The following is a 23,926-nucleotide window of genomic DNA, read 5'->3' on the forward strand; positions in this document are numbered from 1 at the left end:
TAGCCACATTCATTCCCAAACAAAAAAAAAACAAATCAACAAAAACCCACCCAAAAAGCTAAGAAAATGTCGAAACAACAAGAGGTATTCGTGACGGACGAAACCGAATTTTACCACGATGATGCCGTCCACAAATCTGGAGTCGTGCAACCCTCCACCGGCGGAGTAATCCAACCAGAATTCGGGATGCCAATAATACCCGACACACCGGTGTGCCCAACCAGGTCACCATCATGGGACGGTGGTTGACGTAGCAAAGCCGAAACGCTCCCGGACCTAATCAGCAATACGCCCGCTCACACTGTCACGCTGACAAGAGCGGCGGAAACTATCCAGGAGGCTAGGGCCCAAAATGTGACTCCGAGAAATTTGAACGGGGCACTAGGAGAAGCCGACCCAGCCAAGACGCCGGGGGAGCCCAAAGTGGGCGCGGTAGACCTAAGTCCTTCTCGCACTCTGGGAGGGGGCGCGTCCCGCCACACGAACGAGGCTTACCCCAAAGGGGCAGAGGAGTCCGACTCGGCAGAGTTGGAGAAGAAGTCCGAGTCGAAGAAGGAGCCCCTCCCGCTACGGAGGGAGGAGCCAGGTTAGGGATGCAAGGAGCCGATCGCCGCGTGTCGTTCGACACGTGGTTAGGCACCCCTCAACGCCACGTCCCGGAAGTCCCGGTGCCGCATAAGCTCAAGTTGCCACCGTCATACAAGGGAGATAGTGATCCACCGACCACGCCGAGGCTTTCGAGTCTTACATGTCGGTATGGGAGCAGCCCGATGAGGTCCGGTGCCGAGTTTTCCCAACAACTTTGCATGGGATGGCTCGGTGAGCTGGTACAAAGGGCTTCCCGACGGCTCGGTGTACTATTACGCCGATCTAAAGGATGCCTTCCTAGCCCAATACTCTTGCAACAAGAGAAGAGCCGTAGAGACATCTGACCTCCTGACTATCAGACAGGAGGGGGGCGAGTCTCTCCGAAGCTACGTGAAGAGGTTTGATGGAAAGGTCCAGCAGATTCGAGAAATTAATCCCGAGCTGGCGGCCTTCGCGCTGATGAAGGGCCTCCCGAGGGGAGCCTTAAAAAACGAGCTCATCAAGAGCGGAGGCCTAGGCTTGGACGCCGCTAGGAAGTTGGCCGACCAAGCCATCAAGGTAGAAGACTATCACAAGACCTGGGTAGATCCCAGCGAAGCCGAGCACTCAGAAAAGAAGAGTCACAGGCGGGTGACAATCAGACGAAGGACGCCGCGACAACAACGGTCCGCGGTCCGAGGGAAGACGCCGTGAGAGTAATAGATCGCGGTCGGACAGATCCGACCGAAGCGATTTCGGCGGGCGCCGGGTGGATTCAGAACGTACCACCATAGGCGGATGCGGTGAAAAACACCTCTCGTCGTATCAGCCGCCGAGGTCTTCGCCCTGAGCAAAAACGAGGGCCAGAAGTGGGAGAGACCCCCCAAGCCAAAAAGCGACGGTGACACGAGCCAGTACTGTGAGTACCACGGCCACACCGGCCACCTGACCAACGACTGCCGCCATCTGAAGAATGCCATAGAGGAACTGATCCGGAAGGGAGGCCTCGGCAAGTACGTTGCAAAAGGCCAAAAGACTGACGCTGGCAATTCAGATAAGAAGTCCGTCTTCGAGCGGATAGGAGTGATTCATGTTGTCATCGGGGGCAACGAGAACGGAGGATCCGCTCATGGGCACAAACGACACCTAAACGAGCTATATCAGGCCATCAACTTTGTGCCCCACTCGGGATCCTCCGCAAACATCCCCGATATGACCATTGGAGGAAAGGACTACGAAGGGGTCATCGCCCCTCACAGCGACCCGCTTGTAGTCAATTTGGACATATCCAACCACCTGGTCAAGAGGTGCCTGATTGACACAGGCGCATACACGAACATCATGTTTAGAGAGTGCTTTCTCGGCCTCGGCCTGAAGATCAAGGACTTGAGCCCCTGCACCAACCCCCTATACAGCTTCTCTGGGGCCGGCCTAGTGCCGCTGGGATCAATCAGACTCCCGGTGACGTTCGGCGAAAAGAACGCGGCTAAAAACGTCCTAGCTGAGTTCGTGGTCATTGACGGCTCGTCCGCCTACAACGTTCTCATAGGCCGAGTCACTCTGAGTGAGGCCGACGCAGTGATGTCCATCCGGGCCCTAACACTGCTGTACGTCTCGGACCGGGGGGAAGCGCATAAGCTCGTCTCCAAAGACGAGAAGGATGAGGTGATCAACATCCAGATAGCTGCCCGAGGATGCAACATGCAATCCCTCAAAGAGGCGAGGAAGTCCGAAAAAGGAAAAAGCCCGTCCTTACAGCAGGAAGGCGACCTCATGGATGCAACTAGTGGCTGACTGGGGAGGGGTACCTGTGATGAGCCATTAGGGCATTGGCAATCTCGTAGAAATTTATGTAGCTGCGGAGGTGCCCAAAATAGCTGTGGACACCCCAACGCATGTTTTTACCTAATGAAAAACCATCCAAGCCTTCCATCGAAGCAAAATTTTCACATCAGTTATCTATCAAGATACCGACGCGGCTCACATCGTCATACCGACAAGAGCGGCAGATGCGCATGAAGAAATATAGCGCGTCGCAGTCACCCCAAGTAGTAGACGCCACGGCAGTCACCCCAAAAGGTAGACTCCGTCGCAATACCCAAGTGGTAGACGCCACGTAACACGCTATCAAGATACCGACGCGCCACACCGTCATACCGACAAGAGCGGCAATCGTTATGAAGAAATACACATTGTCATAGTCACCCCAAGTAGTAGACGCCACGGCAGTCACCCCAAAAGGTAGACTCCGTCGCAGTCACTCCAAGTGGTAGACGCCACGTAACACGCTATCAAGATACCGACGCCACCACATCGTCATACCGACAAGAGCGGCAATGCATGAAGAAAATACAGCTGCCGCAGTCACCCCAAGTAGTAGACGCCACGGCAGTCACCCCAAGAGGCAGACTGGCCGCAGCTACCCAAGTGGTAGACGCCACGTAACACGCTATCAAGAAACCGACGCCGCTCACACCGTCATGTACCGACAAGAGCGGCGGTCAATAACGAAGAGCACTCACGGGCCGATACCGTCACACCGACAAGAATGGCAATCATCCTCAAGAAATAAATACCTCGACGGTCTCTACCAGTAGCAGATCGATACTCGCGAAGTGATCAAAACGCCTTAGAAGCGTCGCACAGTTGAGGAACACACTCTAAAACCGCCTCGGCCAAGCCGAGGCGGAAACAGAGGCAAAAAGAAAAAAAAAACGCTAAGTACAGATTGAGACGCTCAACTATTAGCACAAGGGAAAGGAAGATGAGATAAAGACCTCGGCCAGGCCGAAGGCGAAAGAAACGAACTATTATTAGATAAGTTACAAGATTACAAGTGAAAGAATACGACGACGACGTAGTCCCCACGTGGATGAGCCGAAACACAACCTACCAAAGGTGTACAAAAAAAGGAAAAAGCAAAAGCTACAATTATGTTCGTGTACCAAGAGATAGCGGGGAGGAAGGGCTGAGTAATTGGCCCCGAACAAGTCAAGCAGATCTCGCCAGTAAACTTGTTCTCATCAAGCAGCACATGGAAGCATGTGAGGAGCTGAAACAGATCTGCTGCAAACTTGCTCTCCTAAGCCTGTTGCTGCCTACCATCAGTATCGGTAGCCGCATCTTCTTCAGTAGGCAACCCAGCAGCTTTTCTAGCAGCCTCAGCCTTGGCCTCGGCAGCCTCAGCTGCCCTCATCCTTTCGGCTTCTTCCTTAGCCACCCTGGCCTTCTCAGCAAGAGCTGCCTTCTCCGCGGCCACCTCCCTCTCCATCTTCGCCTTCACCGCCTCCTGGGCCTTCTCCACCGCGGCTTTCTCCTTAGCCTCGAGCCTATCATCAAGCAAAGACGTTGAACCCGCCCACGGGAAGGAACCATCCGAGGGAAGAGCTCCCGATAACTTCCCTAGCAAAGATCTTGGCCAAATCCCGAATCGGGCGCACAGTTTGGGGAGCATGACGGTTTGGAGCATCTCGATGTCCACCTCTTTTTGCTTAATGATGGCCTCTTTGCCCCGAACCACCTCCGCCTGAGCCTTAAAAAGGCCCCTGAGCTCATCCCTCTGCTGGAGATAGAGGTCGACACGCCCCTGAACAAGGTCACATTTCCTCAGCAGCTTCGCAGCTTCGGCCGCCGCAGACTCTGCCTTAGCCCTCTCAGCAAGGACCTCCTTTTCAGCGTCCTCCCTAAGTTTTCTCTCAGCCAGGAGCGCCTTCTCGGCTTCTCCCCTAAGCCTCTGCTCATTGAGGAGCTCAAGCTTCGCCGACGCAGCCACCTGCTTAGTGGCGTTACGCTCATGAACAGCCCGAGCCACGGCCTTCTCTTGCTCCATGAGACGAGCACCGGTAGCCACGTTCCACCTCGCCAGCTCCCTAATTAGCTTCGTGCCCTCCTCTATAAGCTCGGAGACGGAAGCCTTCTGGGATGAAGGGACGGTGGTCACAATTTGACCACTAGCCCGCGGCTGGGAGACGAAAGCCTTCTGGGATGAAGGGTTGACGGCGGCGCCTTGATCACCAACCTGCGCAGAGGACCCCACCGCCCCGCTCGACGTGAGCAAACAAACCCGATCGCAGGGGCCTGGTCTCGCAGAAATTCAATTAAAACATCAAAGCATCAACATTGACTTACCGAAACACCTAATGGCACGGCTAAATTTAAGCCACAAGCTAGATAGGTACCGTGTTTGGCCTTCTTGGCCGGAGGAGGCACTTCTTGCCCGGTAGAAACGTCCCTCTCCTCTTACGGATAAGGGGAGATCCCTCCGCGTCGAATCCCCTCATCGAGAATATCAACAATCTCCACCTTCTTAGGGAGGGACGGGAGTTGGAACCGGTCTCGACGCCGTTTCCGCGTCCGACGCACTACGCCGCTAACAACCCTCGCCTGCGCCTCCTCCTTGCTCAAACCCTTCAGCCGCTGTTCCATAAGATCATTCGGCGACATCCTGTGATCGTGGGCTAGAGCCTTGGGATGCAAGTTAGCAACGGTTTTATCTTTGTGCAAATGCAGCCCATTCTCCGGAGGATATCCTCGAAAGGTCCGGTCCAAAGTGGTCGCAAAAGAAACAAGGCAAGAATTTAGTATAAATAAGTCGAGGTCCGAGAAAACAGGAACATCGAGAGCGGTGATGGGCCTCACACCGACCCCACTCACCCCGTGCTAGGGCCGGTATGAGGCCGACATAGCAAAGCGGCTCATCCTGAAGAATGATCTGCGTCGGGGGAATCCATCTTTTCGGCATCCCACTCTTGTCCACCTCGAAGAGCCTCATCGCGACCTCTCGTCCTCCTTCGGATGGACCTTGCCGGCATCCATTTTCGATGCTTCCGGTGACCCATCCGTCATGCTCCGCCCTAGTCTCACACCGCAAATTAACCTGGCGTTGGAAGGAGCGGGGTAGCGGATAGTCGTCCCAAGACTTTAACGTACACCCACCGACCCTGCCAGTCCTTGCAAGAAGAGAGTTTGTCAACAGAGACATAACCCTGCTCCGTTTGCACACTATACCATCCGACGCGGCCAGAGATTGATGGTTTAAGATGATGAAGTCGGCGGAATAAATTCACCGTCGGAGCCTCTCCCTTAAAGAGACAAAGCCGATTTAAACCGATTATGGTTCTCATGGCCAACGGGTGCGGTTGGGCAACGGCAACGTTCATAGCCCTAATTATGGCCATAACATACCCGTTCAACTAAACCGGAGCCCGTACTCCAAATGCCGCATGTACACGCCGGTGTGGCCCGGTGGAGGACAACAGACGGACCGACCCTCCCAGGGATAACAATTTTATACCCCTACCAAAGAAAAAATGGCCCTCGAAAAGTTTCTCGCCGAACAATCGGCAAACTTATGGGACCAAGCACGGTCAAGACAGATCTTACAGACATAGCCGTGATCCATGACGCATCTTGTCTCCCCTCACTAGGACGAGATATTTCCTCCTCCTCACCAAAATCATCACCAAAATCACCACAAGAATCTTCATCCTCCCATTCCTCCGTAATCCGAGGATCAACTTGGGAAGGAGACCTATGACCCTCCGACACAGCTCACTAGGTCCAAAGATCGCAGAAGACATGATTCACAACAAATTACTAGCAAGATAAAAGAAAAATTCGTTTGTTTACCTTAAAAGGAAAAAGTGCTCACGGATCAAAGACTTGAAGGTTGGAAGAAAAAGGAAGCCCTTGAAAGTTTAGAAAGATGAAGATTTTGGAGAAAATTTTCGAAAATGAAATGGAGGCCAAAATCACGGAATAACCGCCCTATTTATAGAGAAAAGCCCATGAAGAAGGACCAATCAGGGCATGACCCATGAAGCGTCAACCAATCGAACATACACGTGTCAAACATGCAACCGTGGGATGTCAATCGTTGCAAAAGCGGTCGAACGTCAATCAATGCAACAGTGACAAGCGTCTTCAACACGCCTATTCACATCTCTTCGATGATCATCTTCCTCAACAAATTCCTAGGTATCTAGTCTCCGCCGACCACCCGATCAACCAAGCTAGGAAGCACACGGGGCAATCAAAATCAACCAAGACTCTCACTGGTCTCGCCAACGTCATGTTCTTTTCCACATCGGATACCCTTTATGCATCCATGTGGAGGGGGGATTATGGTGTATGATACGGCCTAACAAGAGCCACGCCAAGCACACAAGAAGAAGCCGATCTGAGAAAATTTGTGAAAGTTACTTGCGCAGAATATACGCTCAAAAGTACATCGGAGCCCATACCACGGCATAGACTACGCTGGGGGCAAATTGATGGGGCATATTTCGCACCACCGACCAAGTCAACATACCGAGCCAGGTCAAAGATGTCCACAACAAGTCAACGACTTATACTGCCCTAGCCGATCGGCCCCATCGGCTGTTAGCCTGGTCTCGGCGTGACAACTCGCAAAAGGGACACATACCCGCGTACTCATATCCAAGACCCCGGCGGTGAGTCAACATCATGGCCCGCCGGCCCGCCATAGGTCCTCGGCCGAGGGGTAGATCGATCTTTCCACCGCTAGCCACTTGGCCACTTGGCACTACGTGACAAAAGGTGAAGCGCCTATAAATACTCCTCAACCCTCATTGAGGAAAGGATCGAACAATTAAACCAAAATACACTATTCATCCAGTAATATCTCCTTATCTCTCTACAACATATCTAGCCAAGTAACACGCCTTAATCCTTTGAGTTTCTCGACTTGAGCGTCGGAGTGAGTACGCTTGGCACAAAGCCAAGCCCTCAGTTCGTTCATTGTTGCAGGAGAGGCCGAGAGGAACGATAGAGACGCGAGGAATCCAACTCAAGACATTATTCTACGAGCCCAAGGGTGGTAACGATACTTGCTCTGGAATTACACCCGGAACAATAATAAAAATATAATCATACATACAAAAATAACATTTCAATAAGAACAGAATAGTTACAAAACATTAAAGTTTAATAATAAAAAGAACAAATTATGAGCCTAAAAAACGAGCTTCTGATCAAGCTTTTTACTGAGCTCGAAATTGGCTCGGATTTGGTCATGCTCGACTCTAAATTAATTTTGAACGATTTCGAGCCGAACTTTGGCTCTACAAATCGGCGAGGATCATTTACAACCCTATATAAACCCGAAATAACCCGATTTAAACTGATCCAACCTGAACTCGATCCGATTACCCCGATTGACAGTAGGTTGGAGTTGTAGAAGTATATTATTCTGGACAAAAACTTCCCGCGAATCATCTAATAAAACGTCTTGTTGCAAAAATTTCTAAGAAAAAATGTCAGCTAAAGAAACTTCTCCTAATTCTTCTTCTTCACAACTCATCCATGGCCTTCAACAATTCCTTTACTCTTGCTCCAAGGTTTAATCTTTATCACTGCCCATTAATTTAATCACCACTTTTTAATGCTAAAGACCAAAACTTTAGTCATATTTTTCACAAATTTAGTAGTAATTGTTCCCTCTAGAATCATTTGTTTACGTTTGATTAAAATACCCGTTGCCAAGAATTTTAAAAGGTAAACAAATGAGTATAATACTATTTACATCTGCCATTGTTGTTGTTATTATGTCTAGGCAGTTGAAATGGTGATTTATTTACGTTTGATTAAAATACCCGTCATTAATAATTTTAAAAGGTAAACAAATGATTGAGACGGAGTGAGTATAATATTTACATCTGCCATTGTTGTTCTTTTTGTGTGTAGGCAGTTGAAGATGGTGATTTTCATCAATCAGAAGCATCAATTTCTGAGCTTGTTGAATCAATTTCATCTATTTATGATGCTTCTATTTCATCTCCAGATGATGAAGAAACTCAAATTAATTCAATTACAGTTCTTTCTCATATTAATTCTTACCTCTCAAACCCTTCTCTTGATCAGGTTTTGTGTTTTATTCCCTTAATTTCGCTATTGGGTTACACTTTATGTAATTATTTGTTAAAGTGAGTGTTTTTCAGGTGTTTGATTGGTAGTTATTTCGATTGTTTTTGCCTGGTTAGTTTTAGGGGTAAGATTGAGTACAGTTCGGGTCAGTAGAGACTTGGGTAATACTCCCTCTGTCCCGGTCATTTGTTGTCCTTTTCCATATTGGGGTGTCTCATGAGTTGTTGTCATTTCTATTTTAAGAATGAACTTGATGAACAATTTGATCATTCACACCCAATTTGTTACACTTGTCATTTAGTAATTGACCCCTTTTTCCTTGGTTTTTGTGCCAAAATAAAAGGACAACAATTGACCGGGACGGAGGGAGTATGTGTGTATACCGTTTTGTTGTGTTTACTTCGGAGCAATTTGGGCCAGTCTATGAGAGGAAGGGGCAGTTGGTCGCTAAATATGTGTTAGGTACTGCCTTTAGGGGTAAGACTGCGTACATTCTGGATCATTATAGACTTGCTTAATTCATGTTGATACGTGTTGGTACGTTTAGATTGGAGCGGTTTGAGTGGGACTGTGAGGAGCAGTTCGTTGCTATATGTCATAGGGGCATTAGGGGTAAGGTTGCATACGGTTCTGCCCTCTAAAGATCTTGACTAAGGTGGGTGCTCGTACTCTCTTAAATTACCATTGTTGTATGACCTTGAATGCTGGACCATTGACCCGCTTAAATAAAAAGACATTTTTAGTGACTGAGGATGGTAGAAAGGGAAGCACGGCGTTCAAATGGAAGTATCAGAATGACAGGCCAAAGCTGCCACATTTTTGAGTGATATCACTCGTAGGGCACAATGTAGGTGTTGACTATTCTACTAGACTGTTGAAAAGATCCTGTCTTATTAGATCCCTTGCTTATTGACATTGCACTGTAAAAGGAAGTGTGACTGTAAGGTGAGATACATGATCTTGTCCAGTGCGATCCTTTGTTGAATAAAGGATATAGATACTTAATATTGACACTTCCAATATTTTCTGCTATGATGCGTAGATGGTGACACTGGTTTTTCTTTATAGGCTGTCATTGACGCCCTCTCATTTGAGTTGCCCAAAGCCGTAGCCACATTTGCAGGGATGTCCCAGAGATGTTCAGAGCTTGTTATAAGTATTATTGATGTATTTGTCACAAAATGCAGTGCACGGGATATGATTTCGGTGTTCTCTGAGGTACAGTTTCCTGAACTCTGACAGATTTTAGTGATAATCAGTAAATTAGTCACTGCTGCTGAAAAGCTGGTTTTGATCTTGTCAACAAGAAGTAAGTTCTTTGTTGTCTTACTAACCGCACTCTGATAATGAGCCGCTAATTTAGTAAACCTTTCTATTATCTTTCCATTTAGTCTCCTCTATATTTAACCAAAGGAATTATCTTTTACTCCCTCCGTCCCATTCATTTGTTTAACTTTTTTATTCTTTGTGAGGGGTATTTCAATCAAAGCTAACAAATGAAGGGAGTAGTTTCTAGCCTGTTCATGGTGAACCATAATTGTCGGCTATGCTTAATAATTCAACGACTCCATAATATGGAAGAGATGTAATGGGGGAATAGTAAATGTTTAAATTATTTTGCAAGGATATACAGAGGCCATTATTTCCCATCTCGGTTCCCTTTGTTTTCTTCTGGGGTTCCTGTAAGGCGTAAGCTATATTGTTAAGATACTTTGCTCTGACAGCTTCCATGAGAAAGCAAGTTCTTGTCCAGAAACCAGGATTTACAGCTAGTTAGTGAGAAGAAAGCTCACAGCAGCCTTTGAAAAATTATTTCGCCTGCCATATACTGAGTATATCTGTTGCTAAAATTGATACGCCCAAGGATCAATCATGTTCATTAAAATCTTAATAACAGCTGTCTTGGAAAATTTAATTTCAGATGTATTTCGTCGTTTAAAGTAGTTTTGCGGGTATGTTAATGTGGCCCAGGCCTTACTTGTTCGAATCTGACTTATAGGAGTTATAGCTAATGATAGTCCGTTGTTCAAGGGTCAAGGTCAGAATAACTCTTTCATGCTGTCGACCTCAGCTTCAACTTGTAAGCATTGTACTAATCTTGTATAGAACCCTTGTTATAGTAGCTACAATACGATTTGTAGACTTCTTTATGTGCTCACTCACCTATTCATTGCACTTAGTTTCTTTGAAAGTATATGCAAAATTATGTTACTTGACATTTAAATCTGGCTGTGTTTCATGTGTCCGCCAAGACATCGAACTTTTCCACAATTTTTTGGGCTGAAGACATAACTTTGTTCATAAGAGGCCTGTTTTAGCTAAAAGCACAAACTTTTTTCACAAATAGCCTGTCCAACACTCTAACACTTGCAGTGGAGTAATATAAGACGACAGAATGAGGTTTCGACGTGTCGTTCTGGTAATATGTGCACCAGCAACTCTAATATGCTATATAGTGGGTTTACTCTTATCTTGTTTCTGACAACATTATATCATTGGAGCAGGCATTGGACTCCTATGGCAAAACAACAGATGCTGCAGGGTATGTTGCTGTTTTTCTACATGAAGTCTCTAAAGGTACTGTGGTTGGCTATTGTTATTTTTTCAGTTCATCATCCGATTTGGAAATTCGACTTTTTTCTATTCCATAATTTTCTCCAATATATATACATTGAGTGTTTGAGAAGTCTCCATGTGTTGTTTTTCTCCTTTTTCAGTATTCCTGTCCATACAAAGACGCCATTTTGAGCAAATCAAAGTTGCGCTTCCCATTATCCTTAATGCTTTAAAGACAGCATCTTTCGATTTAGATGATTGTGATGTAGGCGTTGACAAATTGTTTGAAGGAGCTGTTGCCGTTGCCGGTTCAATACAAGCAACTTGCAAAAAGTTGGTCTGTTGTTCTTCACTATAAGCTATCATTCTTCAGATTACTGCTGAAATGTCATGAGGCTAATCTGTCTTTTGGTCTACAGGAGGGTGAAGCAAGCTCAAACCTTCAGAGTCTACTGGTTTTATATGTTTTGCAAGTCATGGTAGGCACTTAATTCCATAAACTAGTACACTGTAGTGCACATATTTGGGTGGCAATTTTCGGTTTCGTGGTTCTATTTTATTTTTTAGTTGAGCACATTTTCAGCTTGTTAGTCTCTCTAACCGGTATTTGTACCTTGTAATAAACACGTATATTTGTTGTCATGTTCTACAGGCTCTTGCTTCAATTACTATGGGGACTAGAGAATCGATGTGTCTTTCTTTTGCGCTACAACTGTCAAGCGTCTTTCCATACTGTGGTTTATTATATGCTGATCTCATAACTGGCCATGGAATTGATCCACTCATTAGTCGTGTTTGCGATGGTGAGTTTATTGCTGTTCTAGGGAACTTTTCCATTTAGTTGTTGACAAAAGTTCATTCCGTGCAGTTTTTATGCCAAGTTTTTCTCTGTGTTATGTTCAGGTGATACCGATGATTATATGGATTGTTTTTCTTATGTCAAGCATGGAGCAGTGCTTTCAGGTGAGTCTTTCACCCCAATGTTCACTCTCAGCTACTGGCATCTATGTTACTTGGGATTCGGTTACAGTGTGTCGGACAAGGGTACATATCTAACTGTTGGACTCGCCATAATTTGAATATGGATGCTCTAGGACTGTCCTAAAATGAAGATACAATATGGAAAAAAAATTCAAACAAAATTAATAAATTATTTTGAAAGATTTAGCGTTTTAAAGTTCATGGGGAGATTGACTCTAAGAAAATGGGAAGTGAAGAGATGCTTATCACACAAGGCTTAACCGTTTAAAAACATCAAAATCATAGACATGCTTCATATACTCGTTTTTTTTCCTCTGTTTCTGTCATGCAAGCCTTCCTTTATAGATTGTCATACACTGTTTACTTATATTTTCTCATGCTTTGACAGTGATTTGGGGTCATATATCTGATGAAGTTGTCCAGGCTGCTAGGCAGGACTTACACATTCTCAAAGATGAACTTAGGAGTACTCGAAGCAGCAGATGGTCAGCTGTAGGTTCCATGAAGTTTGTATTTGCTCTTGGCAACTTGCCTTGGAGCTTAAAGAAACATGCTTTAGATTTCTTGCTTGGCATCACAGAAAATGATGACCAGCAAGAGATGAGCGAAGACATGCTATGCTCGCTCGATACACTCAGCCTTATTTCAACTTTGCAGGCAATCTTCCTCTATCTTATCCTATCTTATTTCTTAACCACATCAATAATATGTGCATCATGTGTTCTGATGTATTTTGGCCTTGGAGATCATTCAGGCTATTACGTCACTTATCATGACTGCTCCTAGTGCTGAGCCAAGGAAGATGGCTTTTGCTACCTTGAAAAGTGTGAGACCCCTATAGCTCTTGAAGTCCTTCGCATATTTCGGTGTTTTGATTGTAGGAGTTTCTCATGTAAATATACTTCTATTGACTTCATGGATCTGTTGTGTTATTATGCTGCCGATCCATATTGTTGTTTGTTATGCCGAAAAATGAAAATGCTAGTCGAAGGCCGTTTACTGTCTGTCTAGGTCTGACGCCCCCACCCTTGCTGTAGATGTACAGATAAAAACGGATTTTCCCAAGTCCCAACTTATTGATCGGCAGCATCATTCAATATTTACACTTCTAATATTGGTTTTGGAATATGATGTAATAAAGCAAAATGACTCGCTAAACTAATGGTACTTTTTTGTTAATTGTGGAAGTAGCTGACATTCAATGCAATTCTCTATGCGCTTTTTGTTATTGGTCATATGGAAACAACCTCTCTGTGCTCTAAATACTTGGGTAATGCTACGTACATTCATAAAGAGCTCTTGAGGCACAAGAACGATGCTGTTGTATCTTCTCTGCTTGTATAGTATTGAATATTGATTCCTTGCTTTTCCTCGTATGTAATATGTACGCCTATTATTGTGTGTTTGATGAGATGGGAAATAGTTGAGTTAATTACAGTGTTTAAGCTAGTTTTATTCTTTAGTATCTTACGATATTTTGTATGTTCATCTATTCTGCATAAAAAGAAAACATAATTCTCGTCTTCCACGTATGACAGGTACTAGCTGATTTCCCCGCTTCCTTGAGACTTGACACGATGCAGTTCTTGGTTAAAAATAGCAGCTCAGCCTCCATGGTTAGTTTCACTTGATTTCAGGTATACATTGTGAGCAGTCGACTCTATGCATTTCACTTTACTGGTTTAAATTTTGTGCAGACGGCAATACTTCTAGATTTTGTCAGAGAGAACCTTAGAAATGACTATCTTAAACTGAAAGAAGCAAAAATCTGCACTACTAACTCCTTTTGGAATGCTGCCATACTTGACTTGGTGGAGTTTATTTTGAGACCGCCCTGTGGAGGACCGCCTTCCCTCCCTGACCAAATTGATGCGGTACAAACCTACAAAATCTCTCCTTTTTTTTTCTTTTACATGGTTTGGATTGTCGTTCATGTCTGGTTTTATTCACAAAGGTACTTTTGATGTTGATTTTCGAACCTAGGTCACAAGCACTATTACTCAACAACTTTTTAAGTTAAAACTGGTACACGGTTTGACATCGGGTATTAACTATGATGCAGGTCCTTTCTGCGCTTAACCTATTCAGATATATCTTGATTACAGAATCAACAGGTGAATGAACTTGTTTCCTACTGCAGCATTTCGTTTCTTTGCTTTGGTGGTATTTGCTGTCAAATTATGATATGTGGTTAACGGCGGCTTCAGTGCACGAAAACAGTCCCTTGAAATACAGCCTCATCTATTTCCATTTTCCATTAAAACAGGGAAAACAAATCACACTGGGGTGCTGTCCAAAACCAACTTACAGAAGGTCTACAATGAAATGCTATTACCCCTGCAAACCGTTGTCACAGCCGTGATGTCAGACACTAAGAGTGACGGTGAACAACACGGGTTCGACATAATGTGTGCGTTAAACCCAGTTGAGTTTGTCTTATACCGCTGTATAGAACTCGTTGAAGACAACATCAAGCAGCCGGTTTGACTACTGCCTAAGTGCCTTTAACAACATTCACCTTTCAATATTCTTCTATCGACAGGTGAATGAGTATTCTTTTAATCGTTAGATGAACGTTTAATTGTGTAGTTCGTAACTCGTAAGCTAGAATGAATTAATCATCTATCTTTATAGTTTAACAAGTTCTGTATTGCGCTGTGCTGCTAACTTAATTGATTGTCTCGAAGAGAGGATTGTCAGGAATCAAAGTTGTTGAGCCTGGAATATAGATCTTAATCGTATACTTATAGTACGAAACGTATGTAACAAGAGGAAATCAATACAATTTGATCGTTAATAATAAAATCGATCCATAAAAATCCAGAAAACGAATATTTATTATATTACAAGTTAAAAAAGTAAAACAATGGAATTGTAGAATTCGAGTCTAATTATTATGTTGTGGTAAATCAGGAAGCCCAGGAAGTGGGACGTACTGAAACACCAAATAAGTAAAATATAAAGTATACCTTAGAGCTGCATACGTACAAAATATAGCGATGACAGAAGCTATAACACCCAAAACTATTTGAACCAAGACGACAAGAATGCCGAATAAAATATCCAAATAATACGCAGCAAACTCACACCACGGACCCCATCCTTGTTCGTTTACACTTACACTTACACTTATTGGTAGAACACCCCTACTGCTTCTGCTGCTCTTTGCCTTCGTCATTCTCTTTCTTTTTATTTAATCGACTCCTTCAGGAAATATTGGTATATGCTGTAAGAGATTTAAAACAAGTTTTGTTTTGTTTTGTGATTGAATGAATGAATGAATGAATGAATAATATGATGATGATAAATGAGTTGTATTTATACAAGTTGTAGATTGTAGATTTCCATCTTTCCTAATCTTAGACTAAATCGAAGACTAATAAACAGAGGTATGTAGGATTAGGAATAGGAGTGAAATACATAATACTGAAAAACTAATGAAATTAAGAAAACAGTCCTTTAATCGGTTTAGGAATGAATTATCGTCTCTTCCTATGCAAACTGCCAGCCAAGTAAGAATATGCTCGCTCTATGTCGCCTTGTATATCCATCATGATCCAAAATAAGCGATACGAATACAAGTCGACAGACTGAATTCATAGCAACTAGGCCAGAGAAATTTGATCACTTGGGTTGAATAAGAGTAGTCATGTTAGTCTAGGATGATCCATTTTCAGTATTTTATATGAGTAGTTTTATTTTCTTCGCCGTTAGGTTGGGTTATTTTGCAATCAGATGAATTTATACATATAAACAATTTGAGCAAGTCTCTTGTAAAACAGATTTACAATAAACATTGTAAAACTATTAACAAAGTACGGCGGTACCTTAATAACGTCCTCATTAGCAAATCATGATAATTATTAGAGGTTAGGGTAATTTGATGGAGGCCAAACAGACGGAATGGACGGGGAAGGGCTTGTTAGGCAGAGTCTCAGACGCAGAGTTAAACTCTTCCATTTTCCGCTTCAATAGTCAGCAAGATAAAATTAAATTTGACGAACTTCAATGACGATTTTCAATCAGATTGTCCGAGCAATTCAACCATGGCATTACCGCTGATTAATTTACCTGGGAGCGGTGGTCGTCGTCAATCGATGGTGACTGATCATGGTGGCTTGCAGTGGGTAAGGGGAAAAGGGGTGGCTGGGTAAGGATTTGAATTGGGATAATTTTTTTGAAAGGGTATGAAGTGAGAAGGGTAAAGTGGGAAACCATATTGATAATTTGTGTAGGATTAAGTAAAACGGTGTGTAGGAAATAGCAATTACGAAAATTAAAAACCCTTGTTAAAGATTTCCAATCTAAGCGTCGACCTCAAACGGGTAAGTAACAACTTGATGTTGATTACTCAGATAATATGATGATTAGTAGACCTAACAAAACGGGTCAACGGGTCAGGTTCGGGTCAGGCCAATTTGGGACGGGTCGAGTCGGGTTTGTCACATTATCGGGTTAGTTCGGGTCGGGTCCTTTTGGGTTTCTGGGTTGTTTCGGATATGTTTGTCGGATCATTTTCGGGTCAAGTGTGTCAGGTTGTTTCAAGCTGGGTTATTTTCGGGTCAATGATTAAGAGAAAAAAAAAGGCATTTCAAGTCTTTTGTGGTCAATTAAAATTATGTTTTGTCGGGTCATTTTTGTGTTGGGTCTTGGGTGGGTTCAGATCGGGACATTCCGAGTCGGGTCTGTTACGAGATTCATGAAAGCTCGGGTCATTTTCGGGTCGGGTCGGATCAATTCGGGCTTTGGGTTCGGCAGTTCGGGTCAATTTTGGGTCTCAAGCCAGCCTTTTCGAGTTGGGTCAATCAGGTCGGATTGTTTTTGCCAAGTCTATTATTGATTAGTCCATAGGTCTTACGTCTCAACTATATATTGAATAAATCAGAGAAGATACATGTTAACTTCACTTTGTTCGTTGTTTTGCTTGTCGCAAATCGCATCTAAGTAGCTTGAGAAGTTGATCAAAAATAAATCTCCTCATAAACAAAATAAAATACGAATAGCAACTGAATTTGTTAATAAGTACAATCGAGCCATAAAAAATCGTTAATGTGGAATTCCAATTTAACATCGACCTTAAATGGATAGTAACAACTTGATATTAATCACTCAGATAATAATCCAAGTATTCCAGAAGAGTGAGCAATCGAATAAATCCAACCAATTCCATGCACTAGAAAAGCACCGACCATAAACAAACAAAAGAAAAGGATCAAAATAGCCATAATCCCTAAAACCACTAAAATAATCCAGAGACCAAAGTTGAATACCGTCTGCAAAAACATAGTATAGTCACTCCATGGTGCATTGTCTACACTTATTGGTAGAAGACATCCGCGCTTCATTGTGTTTCTGATTTTGTTGCAACCCCTTACTCAAAATTATGATATCTTTGCCTCTTTGATCTTGCTTAATCGGGTATGAGAGTTATCTTAAGTTGAGACGATCTTGAATAAGAATAATTAATGATACTTTATATAGATACGTATTTGTATATAGGTCAAATTGTGTAGTCTTTAACTCCTATCTCTTGTCAACTATTTTAAACTAATTTAATAGAGTTCTAGTTCATATCAAACCTTTTTATTTCACCATATTTTTATATTACACATGGTTGGCTATACTCTTTTAACTCCTACCTTATATTACACATGGAAATAGCATTGTGATTAATACTCCTAATCCAATCAAGGAAACGTATAATGAGATGATGATGATAATTTTCTCATCTCCGACAATCGCCTTTGATGGATCATGACTCACAATCAAGAGTTCCCGACGCGAAAAAGACAATTTTTTTTTTCCTAGCCCAAAGATAGCATAAATACGATCATTTTGGGAAAAACACGTTGTATCCGTAATTCGACACAAAGAGGTATAGTCAGTTAAAGTTTAATATTTGACTGACCGTAATCCTTGTCACGAGTTCAGAAAGTGACAATCTTCTTTTTAAATTGAAAATCTCGTAAAGAAGCTCAATTTGAAAAATATAGTAAAGAAGCTCAATTTGAAAAAAAATATTGTCACAATCGAAACTCAATCGTGAATCGTGAGTTTTTTCTTAAAAAAAAAGTTATTACACCTTCTAAAATGAAAAAAAAATATTCTACTAATCGCAATTCTTGTTATGAGTTCAGAAAGTGACAATTTCCTTTTCATAACAAAAATCTTGTAAAAAAGTTCAATTTGAAAGAAAAAAAGCGTCACTTTCGAAACTCATAACCGTGAGTTATGACTCATGGCAAGTTAAATATTAAAAAAAATGTGTTACTAAGATTATGTTGTAATTTTGTATAGGGTAATTGACAAATCGAACTTGGATAATTTGATGATCACGAAATATATCGCTTTCCTTAGAAAGTATTCCTTAGAAATCTTTCCTAGGATAATACACCAAATTCCCTCTTGTTCTAAGGCAAAACAAGAGAAAACTTATGAAGTTTTTATGTTTTGTTTGTTATACCAAAAATCTGAAAATAAAGTTTGTGTTTATTATTTTCTCTAACCCTTTCTCATGCACACTTTAAGTATATATATACTTATGCAAAATAATCAGAAAAACGAAAGGTAGTTACTTTCCAAACGGAACATAAAGACAAGTATGAAACAATGCAACACGGTTCATAGAACCCGATAAATATCACTCACCCCGATCGGGGTTAGCGTCCCCGATCGGGGACGTGGTTTTCCAATTTCACGTAAAACAAAAAACTGGAAATTTCCTCTAGGTAACAATGGCCCCGATCGGGGCTAGCAACCCCGATAGGGGTTAGCCTATTTTCCAAATTTTTGCTACGATTTCATCGACAAATTGCATTGTAACTTATTCTTTATATTTGCTCATTCAAACTCGTTTATATGAGCGTGTACTCCACACTCCCTAACCCATATTATAACGGTCAAACTCGCTACCATTTTTGGCAAAATCTCGATTACATTCAAATGATACGGTGATTTAACTTAAATCACCAACATTCCTCCCCCATTTAAATGCAATCCTTGATTCAAAACAACAAACCAAACCAAACTTATACATAAAACGAAAATGTCACGAAGATTGAATTTTCATCTTAGTGAATTATACATTCTGCATTCGAGTATCGGGGTGTCACAATGGATTGAACCCTTCAAAGTCATTTGAATACATGAAGATAAAACACATATAAATTTATTACAACTTCATAAGCTAATTAACCGACACTATATTACACGGCCTAGTGTCCCTATCCATTCATGAGTGCTTAAAAGCCAAGCCCGAGCTTCTTGAAGCGGCCAACTTCACACTCACATAGGTAGACTCTTTTTTTCATGCTCCTACAAAAGCAATTTTTCAAAAGATCCATTAAGAAGATGAACTTCATCCTAACATATCATGTAGGTCTAAGCACATACCTTCGGGATTATTTAAACTTGTGCTTCAACTTAAAATAGTAGGCTTTCCTCATTGAATTCTACCTCTAATGTCATATTAGAGGGGAATTGGGTGTCCTACCACCATAAGTTAAAAAGGGCTTTAAACCCATCCCGATCATTGACTTGTACACCAAGTCCCTAGCCAATCCCTTGGTCAAATGATCAGCTAGATTTTGTTAAGATCTCACGAAACTCACCGATATCACCCCTTGAGTGATCAACTCTCGTACCGCGCTATGTCTAACGCCTAGGTGTCGCGACTTACCATTATATACTTGGCTATATGCCTTAGCCAAAGTAGACTCATTATCACAAAGCATAGAAATTGGTGATATAGGTTTAGGCCACAACGGAATCTCATAAATTAAATTCTGTAACCATTCTGCCTCTTTTTCGGCTGAAGCCAAGGCTATGAATTCCGACTCCATTGTCGAACTTGTAATGCAAGTTTACTTCTTAGAAGCCCACGAAATGGCGCCTCCACCAAGCAAGAATACCCATCCACTTGTAGAAGAATGATCTTCCACATTGGAGATCCAACTTGCATCCGAATATCCTTCTATAACCGATGGATGTTCCATATATGTCAAACCATAGTTCATGGTTTTCTTTAAGTATTGTAATACACGTTTAACCGCTACCCAATGATGAGTACTTGGGTTACTTGTGTATCTACTTAATTTTCCTACTGCATAGGCAATATCCGGTCTTGTACTCGTCATTGCATACATTAAACATCCAATCACTTGCGAGTACTCAAGTTGTGAAATTGCATCACCCGTATTGGGCATAAGTTTCACTCTTGGATCCATGGGGGTACTAACCGGAGAACAATTATCATACTTAAATCTTTTAAGTACCTTCTCAATATAGTGAGATTGAGATAATGCAATTCCTTTGTTCTTCCTTATAATCTTTATACCGAGTATAACATCCGCCTCCCCCATGTCTTTCATTTCGAAACTTGACGATAAAAAAGCCTTTGTAAGGTCTACTTGATTTTGGTCGGTACCAAATATTAACATATCATCAACATATAGGCAAATTATGACACCATTTCCGGCATAATCAAATTTACTATATACGCACTTGTCGGATTGGTTTAGCTTATAACCATTTGACAAAACCACTTCATCAAATTTATTATGCCATTGCTTAGGAGCTTGTTTGAGTCCATATAAGGATTTGACAAGCTTACACACCTTATGCTCATTTCCTAAGCATAACAAACCCTTCCGGTTGTCTCATATAAATTTCCTCATCTAAGTCCCCATTTAAGAATGCGGTCTTAACATCCATTTGATGGATCACTAAATTATTAATCGCCGCTAGTGCAATTAATAATCTAATAGTAGAAATTCGAGCAACCGGAGCATAAGTATCAAAATAATCAATACCTTCTTTTTGTCTAAAACCTTGGATTACCAACCTTGCTTTGTACTTGTCGATTGAGCCATCGACTTTCATCTTCCTTTTGAAGATCCATTTGCAGCCCAAAAGTTTGCATCCATGAGGTAGATCCGTTAGGACCCAAGTATTATTTCCCATGATGGAATCCATTTCATCATTTATGGCTTCCTTCCAAAAAGCGACATCTTGAGACTTCATAGCCTCACCAAATGTCTTAGGATCTTTATCAACATGGTAGCAATACTCATATTGACATCCTACCTCCTCTCTTGATCCTTCAACCAAGTAGGTTTGAAAATCTGGACCAAAAGACTTTCTTTTTCTAATCCTTGTACCTCTACGGAGTTCGGGTGACTCATCTTGAGGTTCAACATTAATGTTCTCCTCATTTGTTCCATTATTTAATGAAACAATGTCCTTAGGTCTTGGTAAAGAAGAAAATCTATTTTCATCAAATATTGCATCTCTAGATTCAATTACGGTGTTTACCGCAATTGATCTATTAGGTTCTATAACATAGAACCTATATGCCTTGCAATGCATAGCATATCCTATAAATATGCATTCAATGCCTTTTTCACCCAATGTCTTAATTTTGGGTTCCGGTAATCTTACTACCGCCCGACATCCCCAAACTCGAATGTAATTTAAGTTTGGTGTCTTCTTGTACCAAAGTTCATATGGGGTTACATCATTGTTCCTTTTGTTAGGAACTCTATTTAATAAATAACAAGTTGTTAACATAGCTTCACCCCAAAAACCATCACTCAATCCCGAGTAGGATAACATAGAATTAACCATCTCCTTTAGAGTACGATTTTTCCTCTCCGCTACACCATTTAATTGTGGAGTATACGGTGGAGTAACCTCATGCACAATGCCACATGAATTAAAGAACATAGGATCATAATACTCTCCACCTCGATCGGTGCGCAATCTTTTAATAATAAGAGATTGTTGTAATTCTACCTCATTTTTAAATATTTTAAACTTTTCAAGGGCCTCATCTTTAGTTGACAAAAGATATATATAACAAAATCTGGAATAATCATCTATGAAAGTTACAACATAGTTTTTATTCCCTAAAGATGGTGAAGACTTAAAGTCACACAAATCACTATGAATTAAATCCAAGACAAGTGAACAACTATGAATAGTCTTAAAAGGTTGTCTTGTAATTTTATTCATCATGCAAGTTTTACAGTTTTGAACATTAGAATCAAAAGGTGGAATTAAACCAAGTTTAGACATATTAATCATCCTTTTAAAGTGAACATGTCCAAGTCTAGCATGCCAAAGATGTGGAATATTTTCATTATGACAAACCATGAAATTAGAAGCAATATCATTCATTTTATTCATAATATTTAACATAAACATTCCATTACATAAATATCCAAATCCTACAAATGTACCACATTTGCTTATTACATATTTATCCGACTCAAACACTTGCCTATAACCATACTTTGACAAGAGACCCTAGGAAACTAAGTTTTTCCTAATTCGGTACATGAAGAACATCATAAAGATGAATAGATTTCCCGGAACTAAATATTAACACTACTACACCACGACCAAGTATGGGAGTTGTTGATTCGTTGCCCATATAAAGAATTGAACCGTCATTAACCGGTTCATAAGTCTTGAACCATCTACGGTCCTTGCATACATGCTTTGTTGCACCCGAATCAATCCACCATGCAATCTCATCATCCTGCATATAAAATGCCTCAGAAATTAGTGGTACATAATTTACAATATGTTTAATACCATTGTCAAAATTCTGACCTTGATGAGTTGGAGGGCCTTTGTCCTTAGACACTTGCCCGGATTTGTTCTTGTAATTAGAACCCTTCTTGGTCTTCTTCAACCGACAATCATTTTTAAAATGCCCGGTCTTACCACATATCCAACAAGCACCCTTGGGTTTCTTGTTTGTGTCATCATTGGTGTTAGGCATGGGGCGTTTTTTTCCCCTTAAATCCTACTTCCATCATATTGATTGAAGAATGTTCCATAGTTTCCTTGTTCTTGCCCTTAGTACCCTCTTGCGCTCTAAGAGACTCCTCTATGCGCAAGTGCCCTCCTAGTTGTACAATAGACAACTCCTCTTTCTTATGCTTGAGCATATGCTTGAAATCCTTCCAAGAAGGAGGCAATTTGTCAATTATACTTGACACCGAAATGGATTCATCCATTTCCATCTTGTGTTGGGCAAATTGTCCCAATATCCGGAGCAATTCATTATATTGCTCCATTACCGGCCTTGAGTCCGTCATCTTGTAGTTCATGAAATTGCCTACAAGAAACTTCTTACTAGAAGCATCTTCGGCCATGTATTTAGACTCTAATTCATTCCAAAGTTCCTTTGCCGACTCATAATTTTGATAAACATCAAATAAAGAATCAGACATACCATTTAGAATGTGTCCCCGACAAATGTAATCATCATTTTCCCACTTGAGACGGTTGCGGGCTTCCTCCATAGTTTCATCATCTCGATGCTCCGGCATTGGGGTACTTAGGACATACACAACCTTGAGGGTGGTGAGTAGGAAATGCATTTTCTTTTGCCATCTCCTAAAATCAACCCCTTCAAATTTCTCAAGTTTTCCAAACTTGGATGTCATTTCCTTAACATTCGACATTGTCAAAACAGTAAATACTTTCTAAGAATGTTGTAATTTTGTATAGGGTAATTGACAAATCGAACTTGGATAATTTGATGATCACGAAATATATCGCTTTCCTTAGAAAGTATTTCTACCCTATTAAGCCTTTGGGTTGCAAGAAATCTTTCCTAGGATAATACACCAAATTCCCTCTTGTTCTAAGGCAAAGCAAGAGAAAACTTATGAAGTTTTTATGTTTTGTTTGTTATACCAAAAATCTGAAAATAAAGTTTGTGTTTATTATTTTCTCTAACCCTTTCTCATGCACACTTTAAGTATATATATACTTATGCAAAATAATCAGAAAAACGAAAGGTAATTACTTTCCAAACGGAACATAAAGACAAGTATGAAACAATGCAACACGGTTCATAGAACCCGATAAATATCACTCACCCCGATCGGGGTTAGCGTCCTCGATCGGGGACGTGGTTTTCCAA

The 23,926-nt window shown here is 41.7% G+C and overlaps 2 protein-coding genes across 2 annotated transcripts; one reads left to right on the forward strand and one right to left on the reverse strand.

The window, feature by feature from the left end:
• The first annotated feature begins 7,774 nt into the window (after window positions 1-7,774).
• LOC141648230 (aberrant root formation protein 4) lies at window positions 7,775-14,690 on the forward strand. The gene is made up of 14 exons (XM_074456741.1): window positions 7,775-7,925; window positions 8,272-8,448; window positions 9,520-9,669; window positions 10,956-11,028; window positions 11,169-11,344; window positions 11,427-11,486; window positions 11,660-11,810; window positions 11,911-11,970; window positions 12,377-12,645; window positions 12,743-12,814; window positions 13,527-13,604; window positions 13,686-13,862; window positions 14,051-14,102; window positions 14,255-14,690. Exons 1-14 carry the CDS (start codon window positions 7,842-7,844, stop codon window positions 14,473-14,475), a joined length of 1,800 nt encoding a protein of 599 aa, XP_074312842.1. The 5' UTR covers window positions 7,775-7,841; the 3' UTR covers window positions 14,476-14,690.
• Window positions 14,691-19,850: 5,160 nt separating this feature from the next.
• Window positions 19,851-20,348, reverse strand: LOC141649826 (secreted RxLR effector protein 161-like). Its single transcript, XM_074458501.1, has one exon. It carries the CDS (start codon window positions 20,346-20,348, stop codon window positions 19,851-19,853), a length of 498 nt encoding a protein of 165 aa, XP_074314602.1.
• Between the last annotated feature and the right edge of the window lie 3,578 nt (window positions 20,349-23,926).

This window comes from Silene latifolia, chromosome 3 (genome assembly GCF_048544455.1).
Source record: "Silene latifolia isolate original U9 population chromosome 3, ASM4854445v1, whole genome shotgun sequence".
In the NCBI taxonomy this organism is placed as follows: domain Eukaryota; kingdom Viridiplantae; phylum Streptophyta; class Magnoliopsida; order Caryophyllales; family Caryophyllaceae; genus Silene; species Silene latifolia.

Excerpts from the sequence above, each read along its gene's own strand:
- LOC141649826 (XM_074458501.1), bottom strand. The coding sequence starts at position 20,348 with ATGGGGGAGGCGGATGTTATACTCGGTATAAAGATTATAAGGAAGAAC.
- LOC141648230 (XM_074456741.1), top strand. The coding sequence starts at position 7,842 with ATGTCAGCTAAAGAAACTTCTCCTAATTCTTCTTCTTCACAACTCATC. Across the intron at positions 8,449-9,519 it reads CAAACCCTTCTCTTGATCAG|GCTGTCATTGACGCCCTCTC; the intron begins GTTTTGTGTTTT and ends TTTTCTTTATAG. Across the intron at positions 14,103-14,254 it reads CTTGATTACAGAATCAACAG|GGAAAACAAATCACACTGGG; the intron begins GTGAATGAACTT and ends CCATTAAAACAG.